At 41.7% G+C, this 24,494-nt stretch overlaps 1 protein-coding gene and 4 non-coding genes across 5 annotated transcripts in view; 3 read left to right on the top strand and 2 right to left on the bottom strand.

The window, feature by feature from the left end:
- The first annotated feature begins 12,927 nt into the window (after positions 1-12,927).
- Positions 12,928-24,494, top strand: part of LOC146361570 (arachidonate 12-lipoxygenase, 12R-type-like) — a 72,313-nt gene continuing 60,746 nt past the window's right edge. Inside the window, exons 1-3 of the mRNA XM_084922223.1 lie at positions 12,928-13,052; positions 13,108-13,328; positions 13,490-13,571. Of these exons, the coding sequence (XP_084778349.1) occupies positions 12,928-13,052; positions 13,108-13,328; positions 13,490-13,571 (428 nt within the window). The remainder of the gene's footprint in view (positions 13,053-13,107; positions 13,329-13,489; positions 13,572-24,494) is intronic.
- On the top strand, positions 18,780-18,862 carry trnas-uga (transfer RNA serine (anticodon UGA)). The gene has a single exon. It is a non-coding gene; the product is annotated as a tRNA-Ser (tRNA).
- Positions 21,164-21,235, bottom strand: trnaw-cca (transfer RNA tryptophan (anticodon CCA)). Its single transcript has one exon. It is a non-coding gene; the product is annotated as a tRNA-Trp (tRNA).
- trnas-uga (transfer RNA serine (anticodon UGA)) lies at positions 21,997-22,079 on the top strand. Its single transcript has one exon. It is a non-coding gene; the product is annotated as a tRNA-Ser (tRNA).
- trnaw-cca (transfer RNA tryptophan (anticodon CCA)) lies at positions 24,381-24,452 on the bottom strand. The gene has a single exon. It is a non-coding gene; the product is annotated as a tRNA-Trp (tRNA).

Raw genomic sequence — 24,494 nt, 5'->3', positions numbered from 1 at the left:
CCAGGGTGTGAGTGGATGTTAAGGCGTCTGGGAAGGGATCTCACAACTGGATTATAGATGGCAGACAGTTGGTGTCATAAGCCACCGCCTCTGTTCAAAGATGGTCGCTCACAATGGACATAAATGGCTTCCTTTACTCCTCTTTCAAACCATCAGGGGGTCCTTTTGTCTCTCTTTGGGGGATTACTCCCTCGGGGTTTAAATCTGAGACTCTCCACAATGTGACCCTAGAACTGGTAGAAACAGAGGCTGCAGCCTGACTGCTCATCAGTTTTTAAAATGTTAAAGTTCAGCAGCTTCACCCCAAATGATGGCTCACTTTATCACAGTGCTGGTCTGGGGTCAGTGGCTACTCGGCTTAAAAATAATTCTGGGTTCTTGGCTAACTTAGCATTAGCAAGTGGAGGCGAGAAGCCAAAGCTGTGTTAACAGTATACTGCAGTTGTTTCTGTCCTGGAGCAGTCTCCACTTCATACTCTCATCCTTTTGTGCAATAAAAATAAAAGTATTGTCCATATCCACAAGCTAAAATATCCAAAGGCCACACAGGTTTGTTTGTTTGTTTGTTTGTTTGTTTGTTTGTTTAAACATGTCCTGTCCAGCAGTTGTAACAGGCAAAATTATGGTCTGAATGTTTTGTTGTGCCAGACATATTTGGTTTCCCTAGAGGAGCACCGTATACTTTCTGTAGACAAATATACAATTTTGCTGTGTGTGTGTGTGTGAGCGAGAGAGAGAGAGAGAGAGAGGATGTGTGTGAGTGTTAGTAGCAGAATGTACTAAAGGAGACGCCGGCCGCCCACAGCAACCAAGAGAGCTGAATAGCCACTACAATATTCTCCTGAACGATAGGTGTTGCCACTCAGAGAGTACCACCACATAAGCGCTGATATAGCAAGAGAAGAATCTTTTTTTTCCTCTTTTCATCTCCCTTTTTATATTTTAATATTTCTCAGCTTTTGGAATGTCATTAAAATGGCTATAAAAACTGACATGATCACACCATAGGATGTGACATCATCTTTGCCGTGCTGTGCCGTCTGACAGGGGCTCAGAGGTGAGAAATAAAACCCTACAAAGCTGCCACCTGAACTGTGTAGCACCAGTTTCACCCGCGATAGCTCTGGCACAACAATCACTCTATAATAGAAAATGGCAACCAGAACCCAGGCCCCAGGAAATCTCTGGGAAAAAAGTCCCACCCCTAGCTGCTCTTTTCCAGACAGGACAATGCAGGCAAGACAGCAGATCTGAGAACAGGCCGCTGCAGGTTGTAAACTTTTAATTTTAAGTGTGGCCAGAATGCCAAAAGGCATCAACACCAGCTGCCACTGGAGACAGAGTGCTAAAAATAAAATAGTCCTATTAGTCTGCATTTAATGATTGCAACTGTAGGAATGATGTTTCCTACACAGCAGCTGAAATTAAGAGGCGGTTACACTATAAATCAAAGTGTGGGTAACCTACAATAAGGTGCAGACATGCAGCTTACCTGTAGCTGTTGTGAAACACAATCAAACCACCTGAGTTTACCACCACAAACTACCGACAGCTAACATCATCCTCCAGAGAAGGAGAGAGAAGAATCAAAGCAGAGAGCACAACCCACCCAACCACACTTATAATTCAGTGTAATTCATTTCAATGAAACCTCAGCAGAGGGTTGCTGAGCTAATGAACAACTCAGTTTATTATCTGCATCTTTAGGGTGGATTCACTTGATTTGTGTGTGTTGCAGAATGTGGCATGGTGGAAAATTGAGAAAATCCCCCACTAAGCATTGGGTTGGTATTATTTTTCATTTTAATAATCGCATGCTTTAGTGTTTTTGTGTGAGGTGTGGGCCACAACCATGTGGAGTGGAGATTCTACTCTAGTCCAGCTGCCAGCTATTTGGAGTGCACTGTTGCAGCAGGGAAGCCAGTTGACATGAGACATGAGAAAAGTGCACATTTTAAAGGAAATTATTTTTAACCTAGCCTGGAAGTTTTTGCTTTTAAAATAATCAAATGACACTGGAGGGAGGACTCGTTTTAATCAGGATTCCTGTGGATTTGCTGTGATAAAATTACTGGAGTGGAGATGCTCGGTGTGCTGAGTTCATGGAGGAATAGCCTACTCTGGAATTAGAAAGTAACCAATGAGAGGAAGTTGGTAAAGACTTCAGCTCTCAAACTTCAGAAGTTTGAGAGCTGAAGTCCCAGGATCTGGTGTGGAAACCTACTCCTTAATAACAGAAGCCCTGATAAGGTGGATGGAAAGCCTTTCTCAGAAAAATGCAAGATTGATATGTGTTTGGCTGCTCTTTCCCTTGACGTACCACTTTTTCCTGTGTGTAGCCAGTCTAACATTTCTAACCATGGCAGCTTTGGGCCTTTGATTGCAGTCCAGAACTTTGTCTTCAGCCACTAGTCTGCTTTAGAGGAAAAATAAATCTTGTGTTACCCCATTTTCAGTGTGTGTGGTGGTTTCCTACTGGTCACTGTTAGAACTTAACACATTCTTGTAAGGAGGCTGTGGCGGAGGTGTGGTCCCGGGCGCGGCTGCAGGGGAGGAGTGGTGCAGTGAGCTCAACGGGGTGGTGCTGGAGAGGCAGGTGAGAACACAGCTGATGGAGTTTGGGCTGATGACGGTTTCCTTCCCCTTTTTAGTGAGATGGAAGAGGAGCGGAGGGGAAGCGGGGATCAGCTGAGACGGGAGCTGTCCAGACGGTGGACTGTCAAAACGAATAAAAACTCAGAATAAACGTTGCATCTGGCAGTAACAAACTGTGTGTGTGTGTGTGTGTGTGTGTGTGTGTGTGTGTGTGTGTACACGTGGGTGAAGTGCATCTCACAGAGGCCATTTTGTGGCGTACATAACATGTGTTCATGCATCATTACAATGACAACAAATCTTTTTATCTTGCTTGCTTACTATGCTTAAAACTGATTCTCAGTCTGGGACTTTATTTATTGTAAACATCACTCTGAGGGGAAAAAATGTGCTGGACTGAATCGCTTTGTGAATTCAGAGTTTAAAAAAGTATAAAAACCTCACATCTGAGGTTAATCAAAAAAGATCAACAAAACTATAAAGCATACAGCGTCTGTAATGCTTAAACAACGTGATATGATATATCAGGATAACACAAAAAATATTTAATAAACAAACAGATAATCAGCCGAAAAAGAACTTTGGTTTGAGGTATCAATGCTTTCTTCTCATCAGCACTCACGTACACTATTTTGAAGTGTCTAGTTGCTCTTTCACTCAGCCACAACAAAATTACTCAGCCTGAGATATGAAAAACAAACAAATAACCAGATCATGTTCAAGAGAAACAAAATTTGAAGTTAAATTAAACATGAACAGATGCTCAGCATAATAAAATATTAGTAACAACAGTAATAATAAAATCAACATTTTATTAAAAAAATACTTTTTTTCACGTTTATTTTACTTGCTGTCCTCTTTTCAGTACTTAGGGGAAGCTTTAAGGTAGTAGTAACTTTGATAGCCACCAAGGTCGTGCTGTAATAAAAAAATAATAATGTAAAGTTGTTTAAATAGTTTAAATACTTCTGTATGCCTTTCAGCCTTTATGATCCAAACCTCAGACAGCAGATGAATGCATAACAGCTGAGCACTGAGTTCAAACAGGTTGAAATTTGCACCTTTTACAAACATCTTGGCCAACAACCAGTGATACTCAGAATCAGTAGGAAAAGCAATTAGATTATATTTTTCTTGTTGCTGCTTCAGCTGCAGGAACAGAAACAAATGTATTATCAATATTAACCAATAATAATGAAGGATTCCTTATCAATTTAGTAGATGTGTTCTACCTGGTATGCTTAGCCAACAATAAATAATTTAATACGACAATGAAAAAGCAATTAATTATTGCTTTCTATAGCAGTAGCTAAGAACCAGTTAGCAAGCTGTAACTTAGCTACAACCTTCTGTTTGAAATTTCAAAATGAATTATAAATTATTTAAAGTCATTTGCAAAGTGTAATGTGTCTGTGTGATTAGGCAAAAAAAAGAAAATGCTGGTTTTAGTTACAGAAACCAGAGTCAAGGAATCCTTCAGTGAACTTTATTTTATCGGAATTAAAGAATGGGAATTTCCTTTCATTTTATATGCCAAATTATGCTGATCATGGAGAAAGATCATACCACTTTTGACAGCAGCAGATCCATGTGGGACTGACACCCTTTCAAAATTTCAATTCAAAGAACCAGTTTTCACTCCAATGTTTAGAAACAGTCTGGAAAAAGAACATAGCTTGAATTGATTTTGAGCACTATCTTAGCTTAGCAATGTGTAAATGTTTTTGTTTGTAACAAGTTGAAAAACCTCTTTGATAATAATCACAAGATACCTAGAAACCTCTCCTGTAAAGGCACACTGGGAGCCTGGTCTTGAGTGAGGCATGAAGGAGGAGATAATCGGCTCAGCATCAGTTATTCAGATTGGGGTGTCCTAATAATCCACATGGATCCACGCTTCTGATGGCCAATTCGTGCAAAAAGAAGTCCACTGCTTTTCAGTTGTGCAGTGGTCATAGTAACACAAAAAAAAAATGTGCACCACAACCTCCATCTATCACCTGGCACCTTATTTTATCATCTTTGCTGAACCTCGATCTGAATGTTGTTGAAGTATAATTTAGTATAGTTTTACCACCCCAACAGTCACTGGCTTCATGTTTTGCATTACTTCACACTTTCACCTTCATATTTTTGTTCTTGAACTCTACTAGAGTAACTTTGCATGACTGATAGTTTAATATATTACAGCTTTCTGATACTTGTCATCGCTACAACAGACATCACATAGGCTAAAACAGCTTTCTCCTCTTTGAAATGACCTCTTTTGCCATTTTCCATTTGTCTAGATGTGGTGGGCCCACTGTACCTGTGGTTTGTCTTTGAGAACCAACAACAGGGACTTCAGCTGCTCTTGCCCTTCTGTTTCAGCATCTTTCTCCCCTGATGACAACGAAGAGGCATTTCCTCCCACTCACTGCTTTCCCCCTTTTTCTTTGTACACTCCAAATAAGGTTTAACATCAAAACTGTTTCTGAAAAACACTCAAACAAGCCTGTCTCTCACCAAAGTAAATTGCAGCATTTTTTCTCAGAGAATCAGGCTGATCACCACCTGTTTTTAACATAGTGGGTGATGATATTGAGCCCACATCTCCACCTAGTGGACAGAGAAAGAGCTACAGTTTTACATTGTACTGCATTTACCCTTGCTCTTGTGTTAGGGTCAGCACTGACCTGTTTTAAATTTTAAATGCATAAAAGAATCACATAAATGTGTTTATTGTATCAAGGCTTTTTGACTTTGTCAGGAACCTCTATTTTTTTTTTTTTTTTTTTTTTTTTTATAGAATAGCATTTATTATTTACCAAAGTTGCAAAGATATTTTCTTAATTTGCATGTTTTTTATTCTTTTTTTATTCTTTTTTTTTTTTTTTTTTTGCCTGTCCCGTTTGGTTCTTTTGCCATCAGAATTATTGTCTAAAGGCAAAGAAAGATGCCCAACGGATTTACTTTACCAAATTGACCATCCCAGCCTTGCCGTGATGGTCTATTTGACTCACCTTTTATTGTTTCTTTTGTTTATTTTTTATTTTCGCTTGCTAGACACGGGACAGACGTGAATGAGGAAAAGAAAAGGGAGAAAGGAAGAGGGGGAAAAAACTGCGGAGAAGAGGGACGGGGATAAAGGGCAAGAAAACAAAAACCAACTAAATAAGCAGACAAAAAAATACATATATCAATCACCTGGATCACCTGTTGAGAAAGAAACAAGAAAACAAGCAGAAGAAAATGAGGGCAATACAATAAACAACATCACGATGATATATGGGAATATAACAGTAAATACTAAATATCAAACATTATTGTGCAGCACGTAATATCGACAGCGCACAGTGTGCTTTGAGGTAGGAGCCAAAAAGGGTGTAGTTTGTGTGTGTGAGCACCCGTGTGTACACCTGTGAGCATGGACGTGCTTGTTTTTAAAAGGTTCCTTCATGTAATGATCTGCTAGAGGGTGTGGGGAGCCACAGCCCCGTCCTCCAGGGCATGAAGCAGGTATGGAGGAGATCAAGACTCCAGACATCCAGAAGCCCCCAGAACACAAGAGACCAAGGAAGACCAACAGAGGGGCAGCCGCGCCACTGTCCCAGAAAGAGCTGAGGAGAGTCCCAGATGAGGGGTCACTCAGCAACCGCGGAGCATAAGCCAGGGGGGGTTGCAGTGACGTGCCCGTGAGCTCCGCCGGCAGCCAGCTGTGCCAGAGTGACCGAGCCCCAGGCCGAGAGGCCGAGGGCACCCCACCCCCGAAGTGGCCCAAGCGAGCCCCAGGCTCCAGGCCCCAATAAGCAGCCACCAAGGAGTGAGCCGGTGTGTACCTGGGCGCCCATCCCCGGACACAAAGAACCACCAACACACCGATGTCTGAGGGCGTCTGCCACCGGCAGGGGAAGTGGTAGGGGGAGATAGGCCTCCATATCTTTGAGGGCCTGAGATGTCCCCAGAGAGGTGGCATCTGATACCCAACCTGACATATAGACACAGACATACAGGCACACACAGATACAAACATCCATTCCCACCCTCATGCTCTCATATGCAATTACTCAACACTCAACCAACGTGGAGACAGACATAGAGAGACACTGTACACACAATCACACTCCCCAAGCGTACTCTAAGCCCCGGGTCTAGGCCCCTGGAGGGGGAAACTGCACACAGACCCAGGTGGTGTTACCCTTTTCCCTGCGGTGGGGAGAAGCAGACCGCCCCGACTCCGCAGCAGCAGGGATGCCCCATACTCCAGACCCCAGTCGGACGGCCAACTCCTCCTCCTGGCCCCCTGCTCCAGCAGGTCGCAGAGAACGGGGGTGTGAGAAGACTCCAATCCTCCCTCCGCCCGCTCATATGTAGTGGTGATGCATGTGTATTCTAAGGTGCATTTAAAACCCAGGAGGCATGGAGCTACCTGCCAGAGAGCAGCAGGTCAGCGCATAGCCCCTCCTGATAGCCATCAGTGTCTACGTGTATTTAAAATTGAGAGGTGGGCAACGACAGCAGGGGTGAGGTTGTACACCCTGATGGTCTTTTGGAGTCCGTGTAGTGTGCCCACCCCCAAGATCCTATATGTATGTGTAATGAGAGTGTGAGTAATGTGAATGTCTAAGTTGTGAGATAAAATTGAGGGACAGGCAGCCAGAAGGGGACAGAGGGGGGGATGCCTCCCCTGCACCCTGGTGACGCACCTTTACCCCAAGGCCCTGCATGTGTGGGTGATTGTGGTGGAGCGGGAAGAGGGAGGCAGCTGGAGATGGGGAGGGAAGGAAGGGAGGGGCAAGTGACCCCTCCCTGGGGCCAGCTCCCCCGCTGACCCCAGTAGGCACCCCCATACTTCGCAACCAGCCAGGGAAAGGGGGTCCAGGCCCATCCGGATCGGGGCCCAGAACAGCAGCACCGGCCGGCCCCACAGAGCCCGGGACAGCCCCCCTGACCCCACCACAGAGAAAACTGCACCCACCCCATCATCCACTCATCTTCCAGACTACACAAGACAATAGACGCCCAGGCTGAGATCTTCCTCCACCTCTCCTGTATCTCCCCCTCCTGCAGAGTGAGTTCCTGAAGAGAGGAGAGCTCCTGCAAGGTGTAACAACCTCCCCCGCCAGTTGAAGAGCCCCCCAGGTGGCTCAATGCACTGGCGGAACCCTGCGCCAGGGCCGGGCCCCATACACCAACCCGCCCACAACCCCAGCAACATACCAACAAGGACCCAAGCCCCCGAGGCCCGGCCAGGGCCCCAGCCCAGAGACGGAGTGCCCCCAGAACCTCACGCCCGTCCCAGACCCACCCAGGGGCAGCCAGGCTACCAGGTCAGTAACCCACGTCCGTCAGCACAGACCCTCCCCTAGCCCCGCTGCACGCAACCACGAGGAAACCGTCACCTAAGAGCCAACAGAGCCCTTAATAGGCCATGACCGCTACCCCGGGTTGGGCCCCCCAAGGAAGATGCTCCTGGGGAACCCCCCGACGCCCTAAGCCTGTCCCTACCCCCACACCAATCACAACAGCGAAGGTGGGACCAAACTATGACCCCCACCCCCACTAGGTGATGGAGCTAATCAAAGGAGCCCAGAGCAATTGATCTGATGTGGTGGCAGAGGCTGAATCGAGACTAATGTAATCTAATAGATAATTTCTATATTGGTTAGAATTAAGATTATTTTATTTTTCCAGTTCATGAGGACTGTTTTCTTGGCTATGCATAGGGCAGTGAAAACCATATGGGCTATATTCTTTTCTGTAGTGACATTATCTAAGCTGCCCAACAAACACACTAAAGGGGAAGTTGGAATGTTACATTTCAGACACTTTGATAAGTCTTCACATATCTCGCGCCAAAACTTCTGAACTGGTGGACAGAACCAAAGAGCGTGGATATAATTGTCCGGTGTATTGGTTTGACAGTGTGAGCAGTTGTTGGTAGACGTATAACCCATCTTGAACATCCGATGACCTGTATAGTGCACTCTATGTAGTATTTTGTATTGAATTAATTGAAGACTGGGATTTCTAATTAGATGAAAGGTTTTTAAGCAAATCTGAGTCCAGAAGTTTTGGTCTAAGTTAACTGATAAATCCGCTTCCCATTTTGCAATAGGAAGTGATATTGATTCATCTGTTTTAGAAAGCATTCTGTATATTTTGGAAAGTAATTTGGGGGTTTTAAGAGTAAGAAATTGAACCACACTTGGTGGTGTTTGTAGTTCAACTTGACCCAGTTTAAATTTCTTTTTTACTATGGATTTAATTTGTTGATATTCTAAAAATCTTTTCTTGTTGATCCCATATTGTGTAACTAGTCTGTCAAATGAAATAAATTCTGTTCCTTCTAATATATGTTCTAAATATTTGATTCCTTTACCACTCCAATCTGGAAAGTTTATCATATTATTGTTTTGTAATATGTCAGGGTTGTTCCAGATAGGTGTACGTTTGCATGGGATTAATGAAGACTCTGTCAATTTTAGAAACTCCCACCATGCTGTCAGAGAAGAGCTGATGCTGATGCTTTTGAAGCATTCATGCCGTTGGATGTTTGAGCTGATAAATGGTAGATCTGAAATCTGTAGATTATTGCAAAGTGCTTGTTCTACATCTAGCCAAGGTTCATCTAAGAGGGTATGTTTTAGCCATCCTGAGATAAACTGAAGCCTGTTGGCTAAGAAGTAGTGCTGAAAGTTAGGTAGTTCTAATCCTCCTTTATCCTTGGTCTTTTGTAGTGTTTTTAAGCTTATACGTGGGGGTTTATTTTTCCAAAGGAATTTGGACATATATGAATCTAGAGATCTGAACCAATCTTGTGGCGGTTTAGTTGGGATCATTGAGAATAAATAATTTATTTTTGGTAAGACCATCATTTTTATAGCGGCAACCCTTCCCATAAGTGATATGGGTAAACATTTCCATCTAGTCAGATCACCTTCTACCTTCTTTAAAAGTGGGATATGGTTTAATTTAGTTAGATCTGCAAGCTTGGGAGAAACATTAATACCTAAATATTTTATATTTCCCGATTGCAGTAGAGTAGAAGAGGAATTATGGAAGGAGCAATTAATCGGAAGGACTGTAGATTTTGACCAGTTAATTGAGTAATCTGATATTCTTGCAAAAGAGTTTATCAATTCAATCACCCCAGAGACATTGGTTTGTGAATTTTGGAGAAAGAGTAACACATCATCCGCATAAAGGCTGATTTTATGTTCCACGTTCTTGCATTTTATGCCCTTAATTACTGAATTCTGTCTAACTGCTGCTGCTAGTGGTTCGATAAAAATTGCAAACAGTGAAGGGGAGAGTGGGCATCCCTGCCTGGTGCCCCTCAGGAGACAGAAGCTGGAGGATGTCTGGTCATTTGTTCTGACACAAGCTGTTGGGGAATTATATAATATTTTTAACCAGTTGATGAAAGAAGATCCAAAACCAAATTTGTGTAAAGTTGCAAATAGAAATTTCCAGTTAACTCTGTCAAATGCTTTTTCTGCATCTAAAGAAAATATTGTAGTTTCAAGGTTTTTACTGTATGAGTAGTCTATCAAATTAAGTAATCTACGTGTATTTGTTGATGAGTGCCTACCTTTTATGAAACCAGTTTGGTCAGGATGAATTAAGAGGGGGGTTATTTTATCCAGTCTCTTTGACAGAGCTTTGCAGATTATTTTAAGGTCTACATTTATAAGGGATATTGGACGATAGCTTGAGGGATATACAGGGTCTTTGCCTGGTTTTAGCAGGAGATTAATGTTTGCAGAATTCATATTTGATGGAAGTCTGCCCTTTTCTTTGATTTCTAACAACGTTCTGTAAAAAACTGGTGCTAGAATCGTCCAGAATTCTTTGTAGAATTCTGCAGGAAAGCCGTCTGGACCTGGAGCCTTATTATTGGGCATACTTATCAGGGCTTCCTGAGTTCACCTGATGTCAGTGGCGAATCCAGTGCCATTGCTTGAGTGTCTAATAATTTTGGAAGAGTTATGTTGTCCAAAAACTGATCAATTTCCTTTTTAGATGGGTTTATTTGTGGTGAATACAACGTTTTATAGAAATCCCTGAAAATGTTGTTTATTTGTTTTGGTTCATATATTGTATTCCCAGATGAATCTTGAACAGCACATATAGTTGTTTTTTCTTTATTTATTTTTAGCTGGTTTGCTAGAAATTGACCAGATTTATTACCATGTTCATAATTTTGTAAGCGTAGTCTTTGTACTAAGAATTTTGTTTTTTTAACAATTATCTCATTTAATTCTAGTTTTGTTTTGCGTATTTTGTTCAATGTGTCCTGATCTTGGTGGGACGCGTAGGCTTCTTCTAGTGATTTGATGTTTTTTTCTAATTCCTGAATATTTTTGTTTTCTTCTTTCTTTTTATGTGATGAGAAAGAAATTATTTTACCTCTCATCACAGCTTTCCCTGCTTCCCATAGAACAGAAGCTGATGTTCCGGGAGTGTCATTATAGTCTAAATATGAAGTCCACTCTTTTTTAAAATATTTAATAAAGTCTTCATCTTTAAGTAGTGATGTATTAAATCTCCAGTTTTTACTTGGCATAGTATTATTCTTGTGCATTAGTGTTAAAGATACAGGAGTATGATCGCTGACAGCTATAGGGTGAATCTCAGTGTCTGAAATGTCGCTCAGCAGTGAGCTGCTGACCAAAAAATAATCCAGACGAGAGTAGGAGTGATGAACATGTGAGAAAAAAGTATATTCCTTACTGGTGGGGTGAAGGGAGCGCCATGCATCGCAAAGACCAAAGTCACTCATATACTGTTTGATTATATTTGTGGATTGCCAATTACGCTGAGTTCCTGCTGTATTGAGCCTATCCATTTCTTCATTTAGTCCAAGGTTGAGGTCGCCTCCAAGAACAAGTGTGCCATCTAAGTGTTCAGAGAGTGCACTGAAAAAAACGTGAAAGAATGAGGGATCATCAACATTTGGACCATATACACTTACAATACATAGCTTTTTATCAAGTATAGATAGTTTAATGATTAAGAATCTGCCCTCTGGATCTATAACTGTATCGAGTACTGTGAAATTAATATTTTTATGTATTAGAATTGCTACTCCCCTTTGTCTAGAATTATAACAAGCTGAGGACACATTAGGAAACTCAGGTGTTTTAAGTTCATTCAAACCTCTAAGAGGTCTTAGACAACAAAATAAACAAAATAAAACAAAAAAATCTTTTCACTAAATTATAAAACGCTCTGGTTGAAATTATGACCTTTGTGTTGTTAGGGTCAGTTTCGACCCAGTTATGATTATACAACTGTAAATCAATAATTAGAGCCAAAACTGAAATCATAAGTCCACTGTCAGCTGACACACTGACAGCCAGCTTCTCTCCTAATCATGTGAGCTTCAGGGGATTCTCATTTTGCGTAGTTCTCCAGTATACCTGCACAAAAACAAAACAAACGAAGACGGGCATGTCCAGACATGTGAGGTGAATTCACTCATTTGAGTGGCCATTTAACTTCCAGAGTGCACATTTACAATTTGCAGCATGCAGAAACGAGAAGAAGATTTACAGTGAGCCAAGTTCTGGATCATATTTTTGGTGAAAATGAAGGAGAGGACACAGCGATTCAGATGGACAGGTTTCTGAGAAGGAAGACAACGTGGAGTATCATCTAGAAGACACAGACACATCTGATGAGTCGAATCAAGAGATCGCTGGTGCAGAAGCTGCTCCTGCTGAAAAATTCAAGTCCAATAATGGTAAGATCTTTTGGAACTCAGTACCTCATGACGTACATGGCAGGGCAGCTGCTGCAAATCACCAAAATGACACCTGGAATCACAAGATTTTCTGTGTACCGAGTCAGTGACATCAAGACATGTTTTCAGCTATTTATGCCGTTGTCACTAAAAAGAATCATTATTAATATGATGAACCTTGAAGGAAAAAAAGTCCAGAAATGCAAAGAATATTGATTTTCAGGTCCCACAGGTTAAACATTTTTCCACCAGAGTTAACGATTGCGTCTCATAGGACACTCCCATAAACTCTGTTTAAAGACCAAATATCAGTGCTCGCTTGTTACATCGGCGGAGTAATTCCTCAGGGGAACTTCTTGGTGTCATTAGCAGAGGTAAGATAGAATGCTTGGATAAGATAGAACGTCTAATGTTACAACTGGGCTGCAGCTCACAATCATAGAAAAACAGACATTTAAATCGATTTCAGATTTATATGTAAAATATATATAAATATATTTATATTTTAAAATTTATTCTATATTTTCCATCAGCTTTTTTATTGTGATATGACAGTATTATAAAGGTGATTGGTTATTACATTTTAGCTACATTCAAGGGTTAAAATGGTTGGGTATGAAGTGACCGTGTTCACTGGCAAACTGGACTTGGCCTCTGTGTTTGACTATGTCTACATTAAGCTGGGCGGCTCAGACGAGAGCCCACAAACGCAAATCCCAAGGAAGTGGATAGCAAAGAAACAGTAAGTTTGAAATCCACATGCGTTTTTAATTTTGTCTCATGCATCCTCAACTTTGGCTAAATGAGATTAAATACTTAAGTATATCCCGCCCAAACCTCCTTGGAAAGCTGGTGCTGATAGAGTTACAGAAAGAGAACAAAGTTTTTGACGACTCTTGGCATCTTGCTAAGGTGGAAGTGAAATCCCCTGAGGGACACATCTACCACTATCCCGTCTACCATTGGATCACTGACAATGAGGTGCACTACTTCAGAGAGGGCACAGGTTTGTGGAAATGCTCTAGTCTGACATCCTGTATGCATTTCACTGACAGCAGAAGGTATAAAATAAAGAAAGAAAATAGCTGTAAATAACTAGATTGACAGAATTCAAATTAAACTGTGTTTTACAATAATTTAAAATCCACTGTTTTATTTGATTTTAAGCTCTCACAGTCTTTGAAGACAAATGTTCTGTTGACGGGTACAGTCGGGAGGAGGAGATTAAAAAGCAACAAAACGTTTATTGGTAAATAATCAGAGCTTGTGTTTTGACATTAGGATTCTAAAACTGTCACACGTGCATCAGTCAGTCACGTCAGGTAATGAACTATTGTTGTAAGATCATGCCACACTTTATAGTGTATGCGTAATAGAATATATTAAACTGCAGCTTAAAAATAATTATCTAGTCATCTAATCTTTCATTTATTTCAGTTAGTAATATTAAGAATAAGAATAATATCAAAAATTTTAAGTTTAGGTCAGTTTTATTTTCCTGTTTCTAATGAGGGCAATACGAGCAGCTGAGAAGGAAAAAGCCAAATGTTTCGATCGCAGTGAAATACAAAAATGTTCTTTTTCCGCACTTTGTTCAAAGTTATTGGAAGAAAGACTTTTTTGTTTTTAGAAAAAGACTGGAAGGAAGATGCATTCTTTGGCTACCAGTTTCTAAATGGCGCCAACCCCATATTGATCCGACGCTGTACAGCACTGCCAGACAACTTTCGTGTCACTGATGAAATGGTTTTCTCCAATGGTCAACATAATTTGGCAGAGGAAATGAAGGTAATTGTTCAATTCCTATCAAATAAAGTTGACTGAAACATCTAATCTGAATGTTTAGTGAATGATTCCACTGATTCATTCACTTTGCAAATGTAATATCAAGACTGCATGCAAAGGGACAAAAAAACAAACATTTCTCTAAATAGAAGGGCAACATCTTCCTGTGTGACTACAAGCTTTTGGATGGAGTGCAGGCAAACACCATCAATGGGAAGCAACAGTTCTTGATGGCTCCACTTGTTCTGCTCCAGAAAACTAATGATGATAAGCTGATGCCGATTGCTATTCAGGTAAGTTTGGAACATAGAGTGAAAAATGTGACCTCATCAGCAGGTTAGTGATAAAAACTGTCAAAATAATTTTTCTGCTGCTACCATTCAGACAGTTAATTTGTCCACTTGAGCTTCAAACATTCCACCCGCTGAACTTAATTGTTTGTTTGTGTGTGTGTTTGAGTTATATATCATGGTAAAACACGCTTCAGAGAACAGTAACTGATAAATGATCACATCTGTTAAGCAACATATAATGAGGTGTTTGCTTTGAAATAATCATGCCAATAGCCCTCAGGGGAATCAGCATATAGTGGATTATGCACAGTTTTGAAGATGGGTATGGACAGTTGGAGACCTGATGGATGAATAGTCACTACTTTTATACTTACAAGTCCGCTACCTCGGGTGCATCTGTAATTGGTGCATTTTAATGTAAATTCTTTCTAGGGCAGTTCAAACATTTGCAAAAAACAGGTAGGCACATTGACATCTGCTGAGACCTTTGCACTCACTGTTTCATGACAAAATGTTCAGTTGGACCCAAGCAGACCTTAGTGGACTTGCAAATTTGGAAAGTGTGATCCGACTGGGATCATAATTTCATATCATGAATTCCCAAAATCATAATAACTTTGCCCTTGGTTTTATCATTTTTTTCATGGATTGTTCAAACTGTTTTCTTTCTACTTACCGGTACTTTTTTTCTCTCTTAATCCAAATTTAAATGTAAATTTGTAAACTTTAGCTAGGATATTTCACAACAGGGATGATAATAAAAAAATCTCCCTTAATCTATCCAACCCTTGGCTTCAAATGATAGCTATTAGGGTGCTCAGATGCTCTTCTTTGAATTGGATCTTCGAATAATCCTTCTTGCGTTGATTTAACTTATTGATGTACTTCTAATCCAGCATTGCTTTTGTATTTAGTTTCCCCACATATACAGCTGTGATAAAGAGAGTTTTCAAACAACTCTATGCGATTGTTTGAAAAACTAAGTAGATCCTTACTGCTTCCATAGGAATTAAGAGAACAAGTAGCACCCAGGAGCTGATAATTCAATTAAAGTTTTATTTATACAGTGCCAAATCACATCAACAGTTGCGTTAAGGTGCTTTATATTGTAAGGTAAAGACAGACTACAAGACAGAGAAAACACCAACAATCAGATGACCCTCTATGAGTAAGCACATTGGTGATGATGGGAAAGAAAAATTACCTTTTATTAGGAAGAAACCTCCAACAGAACCAGGATCCTGCCATCTGCCCCGACCGGTTGAGGATGATGGGAAGGAAGACAGAACAAAGGCTGTGGTAAAGAGCCAGAGATTCTAAATAACTAATGATAAAATGCAGAGAGGTGTATCAACACATAGTCAGTGAAAAAGGAGACTGAAAAAGGAGGAAAGAAAAGTGTATAATGGGAATCCCCCAGAAGCCTACATTTATTGCAGCATAACTAAAGGAGGATTCAGGGTCACCTGATCCAGCCCTAATTATATGCTTTATCAAAAAGGAAAGTTTTAAGCCCACCGTATTTTTCGGACCACAAGGCGCACCGGATTATAAGGTGCACTGTCGATGTTCAGGTCTGTTTTCATACATAAGGCACACCAGATTATAAGGTGCATTAAGCGAAACAAAACAGTCAGAGAAGTCAAACTATACTCAACTCATTCTTCTTCCTTCCTCCACTTCCGTACCATTGATTCATTAATGTTGAATTCTCTCACAGCTGCTCTCTTCCCATGTTGTTGCAGTATATTAATGACTAATCTCGTGTTGTAGATGGATTATGTCAGTTGTTCTCCTGACTGAAGTTTGGTCCGTTTACAGCATCCTGCCATGCGATTACATTTGTCCCTAAAAGAGATGGGCAGTAATGCGTTACTGTAATTCGATTACTTTTTTCAAGTAACGAGTAAAGTAAGAGATTACTATTGCAAATAAGGTAATTAGATTACCGTTACTTTCTTGTAAGCACGCTGCGTTACTGCGTTACTAAAACCGTGATTTTTTGTGAGTGTGCAGATCAAGAATGGATAATATATCGAGTGCGGGAGAGAGTATGACCATGCAGCGTTTAAAGCGTGGAAGTACTGACCTTACTTTGAGTTTGATTCTGTAAAAAGTGACAAAAACATTAGCGTCTGCTGTTCACTGCGTGGGAAGAAAACTTCTTTTTACAGCCAAAAAAACCCAAAACTTCCAAGCAAGCACCAAGTACGCTACCACGGAATCGGAAATTCACAGACAAACTCGCGGATTCCTCCACTAATCGCTGCGGCACACCTGCACCAGGACAAACCTCCGCCTGCCCCACTCCTGCTATACAGGTGAAAATAGAGCAACAGGACCGCTAGTCTTTGATTTTATTTCTTTTCTGCTGCGTTTTAGTTGGATCTATTTAAAAGACTGAGTGTAAACACAAAAACCTTTTTTATTTTATGTGTGGGAATGTGCAGAAAATAGGTTTAAATTTTAAACAAATTTCTTCCAGTCAGAGAATGTTGTATATAATTAAAATTTTACTTCATGCATAAAATTAAAAGATTAAAACTAATAAAACAAATTTTAAAAAGTGACTTTTTCCATTTGATTAAATTTTATATGATTGATGGGCAGAAAGTAGAATTGGACTGAAAGCTCTATCGCTTTATCACCTATTCAGGTTGTAAATCATGTTTTTAAAAAGTAACTAAGTAACTAATTACTTTTGAAAATAAGTAATCAGTAAAGTAACAGAATTACTTTTTTGGGGAAGTAATCAGTAATTAGTTACTGATTACTTTTTTCAAGTAACTTGACCAACACTGGTCCCTAACCATCGGGAACCCTCCAGTTAACTTTTATTGAGTTGAAAAAAAGTTAGCATTCATCCTCCAGCTTCACTGTGTTTATGTTATGCTAACATAGCTGTGTCGCTAGCGATCCCGTAGCACATCATTCCACAGAAGTCACTGTCTTTTCGTTTTCTGTCTTCATTTATGTTGGAAGTGATAGCAGAGCTGTAAGCTTTAATTTTTTCAAAACTCTCTGAGTCAGAACATGGTTTCTAGTGGAAACTAGCGAGCTAACTTCCTGCTAACTTCTTTTTTCTTTTTTTTTTGTCCTGCTAACTTCTAACTCCGTTAAATGTAATAAATTCTGTTTTCATGGATGCCTTGATGTTAAACTTGATTGTTACACCTGGTAAAGCAGCAACACTGACCATTTTATTAAAGATGAACGAATTTAGACAGTTTTTAACTCTCAGCGAGGCTGCAGTGTTCGTTTGACTTTGGGACCTGAAGCAGACAGAGTTTTGTACCCAGATTATTCCGCGAGGCTCGTGACTACAGTAGCCGTAATGCTCTGATAATCTATCAAGCGGTGCGGCTTTGTAGCTTACCAAAGTTGTACTTAAACATTTTTTGAGGGATTTTTGTACCACATAAAATTGGTTCAAGGTCAGTAAGGACAACCAGAATTCATACATAAAGCGCTGTTAAAAAGTCCTCCGGCCAGGGCATGCGCTACCTGCATGGGAGGAGCATGATTCCCCCAGGGGCCAACAGCCAATCAGAGTGCTCACCCATTGTGGCAATTAAAAGTGTAGTCGGAGAGTAACGCTGCTGCAGGCAAGTTATGTACTTGAGTTGAATCAGACTAACGTGGGCAAGTGTGCGTTCATAGAACCAGTAAGTCACGTTGGGAACGTATTTTCTTTCTGTTGCTGTTAATGTACCAATGTAGACATCTGTTACTATTGCCTTGAGTTAGCAACAATGCTGTAGGAATAAGTAGGTAGTAGCCTGGCTCCACAGGATATTCCTCATTTCTAAGTTGTTGTTTCAGTTATTGTGGAGAGTTAATGTTCCTAAAGATTTTACCTGATGGAGTTATTAAGTTAGCATACGAATCACTTCTTGTTTATGAAGCCTGCATACACATGGCAGCCTTTGAGTGAGCAATTGTGTCCACTAGAGGGTGGTATTTACTCACCAATGAAGAATTGGCTTAAATTGATTGTGATTCTTTATGCCATCCTGTTAGGTTATTACTCTAAGCTCTGTTTCTGGTGCTGCTCTGTCCTTTTGTAATCTAGTATGGTGTTCTCTGTAATACTGAAGTATGAGAAATGCTAAACAAGCAACAGAGATGTTTATGTTATTTATTATTTGTTATTATTATTTGTATTAATTGTCAGCCTTGAATGAAATCTTACCTGACTAAACGACCTTACAGTTCACACACAATGGTCTCTTCAACGACTGTTAATGGTATTTACCAGAGAAGTGACTTCTGAGTAGGGAGTGGTCTGGCATGTGATGATCTCCAAAAGAACCAGCGCTGTTGGAGCAGGGAGCAGGCATCTCTCACCACAGGCCAAAAGGTGCAGGAGAGATGGAGGAGCTGTGATGGCCGAGAGGTTAAGGCGTTGGATTTGAAATCCAATGGGGGGTTCCCCGCGCAGGTTCAAACCCTGCTCACAGCGAAAATGCATTACGGGAGCTTCTTTTTCTGCTAAGATAAGGTTGCAATTAGTCGGAGGAGCTCATATACAAAAGTTGCAACGGTGCCCTGGAGCATTGAGTGACTGACAATTCTACAATCACCGGTTCACACCACTGTACTTACATACTAATCATTCCTGTACAAAATGTGCTTGTCTCCAAGGAGAGTCCCTCTTCTTCTCTCCAGGCTTTATAAACAAAAATGGTGGGAGATGTCAATCAGTGGTATGTGCACAGAGTTTCAATCACATATTAATTCAAACAGGCTGCAGTCCTCTCACTCTTGGTTGACCTTGATGTGATTTGAACACGCAACCTTCTGATCTGGAGTCACATGCGCTACCATTGCCCCACAAGGTCCCACAAACCTGCCCCTCTGACCAAAACTTCTGAAAATCTCTGCAAAGCCAATCCATCTTCTTTCCACACAAGACATCAAAATTGTTGCAGGGGGCTACTTGTTATCACTGCTATAGAAAGGCTAGAATGACAAATCTTAATCCTTTCTGGCTACGTTTGGTTTTCAGTTAGGCGGCAGTACCTGGTCACTGGTCTCCCGGCAAACAGAGCCAGCCATTTGGGTACACCCAAAGCAACACAGTGGTCCAACCGTTTACCGTCACTTTAGCAGCAGGTACACCGTTGCCTCCATTGTTGTTCTTGTGTTGCAAACAGGTGATGTCACGCTGTTGAGGTAACAAAGAGAATGGGCTTTGAAGCAGATGTGCGGAACAGGTTAGGGTAACTAGGATTTGCTTCTTAGTGAGGCAACTTCTGGGTTCAGTCTGTTTTGTCCAACTTTAGGAATATTGAATGGCTTCTTCCTGGAAACCTATCCCAGACTTGTAAGCAAGCCTTTCTGAGCACAGTTGTTTAGTACGTCCTGAAAACAGATGCGCCTAGCAGAGAATGGTTTCGATCCATCGACCTCTGGGTTATGGGCCCAGCACGCTTCCGCTGCGCCACTCTGCTCCATACGTGCAACCAGACTAGCGCTGCTTAAAAGTGGGCCTTCAGTAACATCTTGCATGAACAAACTGTGGGAATTCTGAAGGTGGACGGTACCTGTTTGAACATTGACTTTTATCAATCTTTGTCACCTCGGCGTTCAATGCTTCAGAGCTTCTTGGACTGCTTGTCAGATCTCGTGTGCGGCCCAACAGATTTTAAGCTAGGATCAGCCAACCATTTCCTCGTTAGCTGCTAACTCTTAAGAATCACTGAGCTTATTGTGTGAGCCACTGAGTCGCATAGTCACGTAAACGCTTAGACGTGAAAACACTGACACTTGGTGTTGCATATGTTTACTTCCTAAATAAACCCATGAACTCTCTTCAATGAACCTTATTTTACCTTTAGTTAACTAAAATCGACGTTCTGCTACACGAACACACTCTGCTGATGCACTTCGATGCTCTTAATCCTTCCCGCTGATTGTCAATGGTAGTTCTTATCGGTAGAGATGTAATACCGTCTGTAATCACAAGCACCGACATTAGACATGAAATCTGAATGTATCCAACACAGCGGACACAGTGACATTGTCCACAGTGAAAAACTATCCTGGATATGATGAGCTTGCTTCAGAATGCCAAGCCCAGCTCTGAAGCTGCTTTTAGATTTCATTATCATTCAAAACTATTTGTTTGCTCGGAATGAAAAACTTATACTTGATATTTGAATGTTTTTTTCTTTACAATAATTTTGTGAGTTTCCCTTTGGTGCAGTCTTTACTTCTTTCAACTATGTGTTTACATGTATCTCATGGCATTGCTCTCTGTATACCTGCAGCATGCGGGTGTTTTGTTTGCCATTTTTATTCAGTTCCATTTACAGAAGCCCTCTAATTCAGCTAATATTCACACCTATCCAATGTATTCACACCTGGTGCTTTCAGAAAACAATGGAACGTCCAGCTACCCGGGCCCCCACCCCAGACGGTCAACACTTGCGGCTCCCCCATCACCTCTACCACTAAGTAAAGCTCACAAATTTCTCCATGTGCCTTCACACCTCTTTCCATACTTGAAAGGGTATGTAAACAGACTCTCTAAGACACAGGACCCACGCAAAGCAGCTGGGCAAAACTCGGTGCCTCCATCTACCCTGAAGCACCGTGCTGATCAGTTGTCTACAGTGTTCACTGACACCATCAACAACTCACTGCAGACACGTCGTGAGTCATGGACCTGAATTTCTGGACAGACGGACGAGTATGCCACAAGCAACTAAAAACCTCCTATTCGAAGGGAATCACAGGCTGCAGTCCTCTCACTCTCGGCTGACCTTGACGTGATTTGAACACGCAACCTTCTGATCTGGAGTCAGATGCGCTACCATTGCGCCACAAGGTCCTACAAACCTGCCCCTCTGCCCAAAACTTCTGAAAATCTCTGAGAAGCCAGTCCATCTTCTTTCCACACAAGCAATTTTTCAGCAACTGGAGGTTGTTCAACTTATGAATGCAAAGAAGTTGTGTCAAAGACGCATGTCATTTCAGACCATGCATGTCAACATGCACACGTAGAATCTCTCTTTATACTTGAAAGGTTCTCCTCTTTGAGAAAAGAATACAAATCGAGGTTTGAAGTGCACTTGCAGTAGTCAATCAAAGGCCTAATATAGTGTCTGTCATTAAGTGCTCACGCTCTGATGAGCTTTGCAAGGCAGCTAGACAAATTCTTAACGATGCATATTTGTTACTGATGCTTGTCAGAGAAAGACAAAGTCCTTGGACAGTGTCTAAAAATAAAAGACCTTCCTCTCACACACACCTGAAAAGTGATTGCTCAGAAGGGAGTGCTTTTGTACGTGATGATCTCCTGTGTCAAACACAACCTGCTCTGGAGAGGCTCCTTGTGCCGTCTGCACCAAAATGCTATCCATGGGGTAGGAGACCAGTGCTGTCAGCCTTGAATGAAATCTTACCTGACTAAACGACCTTACAGTTCACACACAATGGTCTCTTCAACGACTGTTAATGGTATTTACCAGAGAAGTGACTTCTGAGTAGGGAGTGGTCTGGCATGTGATGATCTCCAAAAGAACCAGCGCTGTTGGAGCAGGGAGCAGGCATCTCTCACCACAGGCCAAAAGGTGCAGAAGAGATGGAGGAGCTGTGATGGCCGAGAGGTTAAGGCGTTGGATTTGAAATCCAATGGGGGGTTCCCCGCGCAGGTTCAAACCCTGCTCACAGCGAAAATGCATTACGGGAGCTTCTTTTTCTGCTAAGATAAGGTTGCAATTAGTCGGAGGAGCTCATATACAAAAGTTGCAACGGTGCCCTGGAGCATTGAGTGACTGACAATTCTACAATCACCGGTTCACACCACTGTACTTACATACTAATCATTCCTGTACAAAATGTGCTTGTCTCCAAGGAGAGTCCCTCTTCTTCTCTCCAGGCTTTATAAACAAAAATGGTGGGAGATGTCAATCAGTGGTATGTGCACAGAGTTTCAATCACATATTAATTCAAACAGGCTGCAGTCCTCTCACTCTTGGTTGACCTTGATGTGATTTGAACACGCAACCTTCTGATCTGGAGTCACATGCGCTACCATTGCCCCACAAGGTCCCACAAACCTGCCCCTCTGACCAAAACTTCTGAAAATCTCTGCAAAGCCAATCCATCTTCTTTCCACACAAGACATCAAAATTGTTGCAGGGGGCTACTTGTTATCACTGCTATAGAAAGGCTAGAATGACAAATCTTAATCCTTTCTGGCTACGTTTGGTTTTCAGTTAGGCGGCAGTACCTGGTCACTGGTCTCCCGGCAAACAGAGCCAGCCATATGGGTACACCCAAAGCAACACAGTGGTCCAACCGTTTACCGTCACTTTAGCAGCAGGTACACCGTTGCCTCCATTGTTGTTCTTGTGTTGCAAACAGGTGATGTCACGCTGTTGAGGTAACAAAGAGAATGGGCTTTGAAGCAGATGTGCGGAACAGGTTAGGGTAACTAGGATTTGCTTCTTAGTGAGGCAACTTCTGGGTTCAGTCTGTTTTGTCCAACTTTAGGAATATTGAATGGCTTCTTCCTGGAAACCTATCCCAGACTTGTAAGCAAGCCTTTCTGAGCACAGTTGTTTAGTACGTCCTGAAAACAGATGCGCCTAGCAGAGAATGGTTTCGATCCATCGACCTCTGGGTTATGGGCCCAGCACGCTTCCGCTGCGCCACTCTGCTCCATACGTGCAACCAGACTAGCGCTGCTTAAAAGTGGGCCTTCAGTAACATCTTGCATGAACAAACTGTGGGAATTCTGAAGGTGGACGGTACCTGTTTGAACATTGACTTTTATCAATCTTTGTCACCTCGGCGTTCAATGCTTCAGAGCTTCTTGGACTGCTTGTCAGATCTCGTGTGCGGCCCAACAGATTTTAAGCTAGGATCAGCCAACCAGTTCCTCGTTAGCTGCTAACTCTTAAGAATCACTGAGCTTATTGTGTGAGCCACTGAGTCGCATAGTCACGTAAACGCTTAGACGTGAAAACACTGACACTTGGTGTTGCATATGTTTACTTCCTAAATAAACCCATGAACTCTCTTCAATGAACCTTATTTTACCTTTAGTTAACTAAAATCGACGTTCTGCTACACGAACACACTCTGCTGATGCACTTCGATGCTCTTAATCCTTCCCGCTGATTGTCAATGGTAGTTCTTATCGGTAGAGATGTAATACCGTCTGTAATCACAAGCACCGACATTAGACATGAAATCTGAATGTATCCAACACAGCGGACACAGTGACATTGTCCACAGTGAAAAACTATCCTGGATATGATGAGCTTGCTTCAGAATGCCAAGCCCAGCTCTGAAGCTGCTTTTAGATTTCATTATCATTCAAAACTATTTGTTTGCTCGGAATGAAAAACTTATACTTGATATTTGAATGTTTTTTTCTTTACAATAATTTTGTGAGTTTCCCTTTGGTGCAGTCTTTACTTCTTTCAACTATGTGTTTACATGTATCTCATGGCATTGCTCTCTGTATACCTGCAGCATGCGGGTGTTTTGTTTGCCATTTTTATTCAGTTCCATTTACAGAAGCCCTCTAATTCAGCTAATATTCACACCTATCCAATGTATTCACACCTGGTGCTTTCAGAAAACAATGGAACGTCCAGCTACCCGGGCCCCCACCCCAGACGGTCAACACTTGCGGCTCCCCCATCACCTCTACCACTAAGTAAAGCTCACAAACTTCTCCATGTGCCTTCACACCTCTTTCCATACTTGAAAGGGTATGTAAACAGACTCTCTAAGACACAGGACCCACGCAAAGCAGCTGGGCCAAACTCGGTGCCTCCATCCACCCTGAAGCACTGTGCTGATCAGTTGTCTACAGTGTTCAGTGACACCATCAACAACTCACTGGAGACACGTCGTGAGTCATGGACCTGAATTTCTGGACAGACGGACGAGTATGCCACAAGCAACTAAAAACCTCCTATTCGAAGGGAATCACAGGCTGCAGTCCTCTCACTCTCGGCTGACCTTGACGTGATTTGAACACGCAACCTTTTGATTTGGAGTCAGATGCGCTACCATTGCGCCACAAGGTCCCACAAACCTGCCCCTCTGCCCAAAACTTCTGAAAATCTCTG

This window comes from Perissodus microlepis, chromosome 23, assembly GCF_051167445.1.
Source record: "Perissodus microlepis isolate ML-2025 ecotype Zambia chromosome 23, ASM5116744v1, whole genome shotgun sequence".
In the NCBI taxonomy this organism is placed as follows: Eukaryota; Metazoa; Chordata; class Actinopteri; order Cichliformes; family Cichlidae; genus Perissodus; species Perissodus microlepis.
This window is presented reverse-complemented; position numbering and strand designations above follow the sequence as displayed.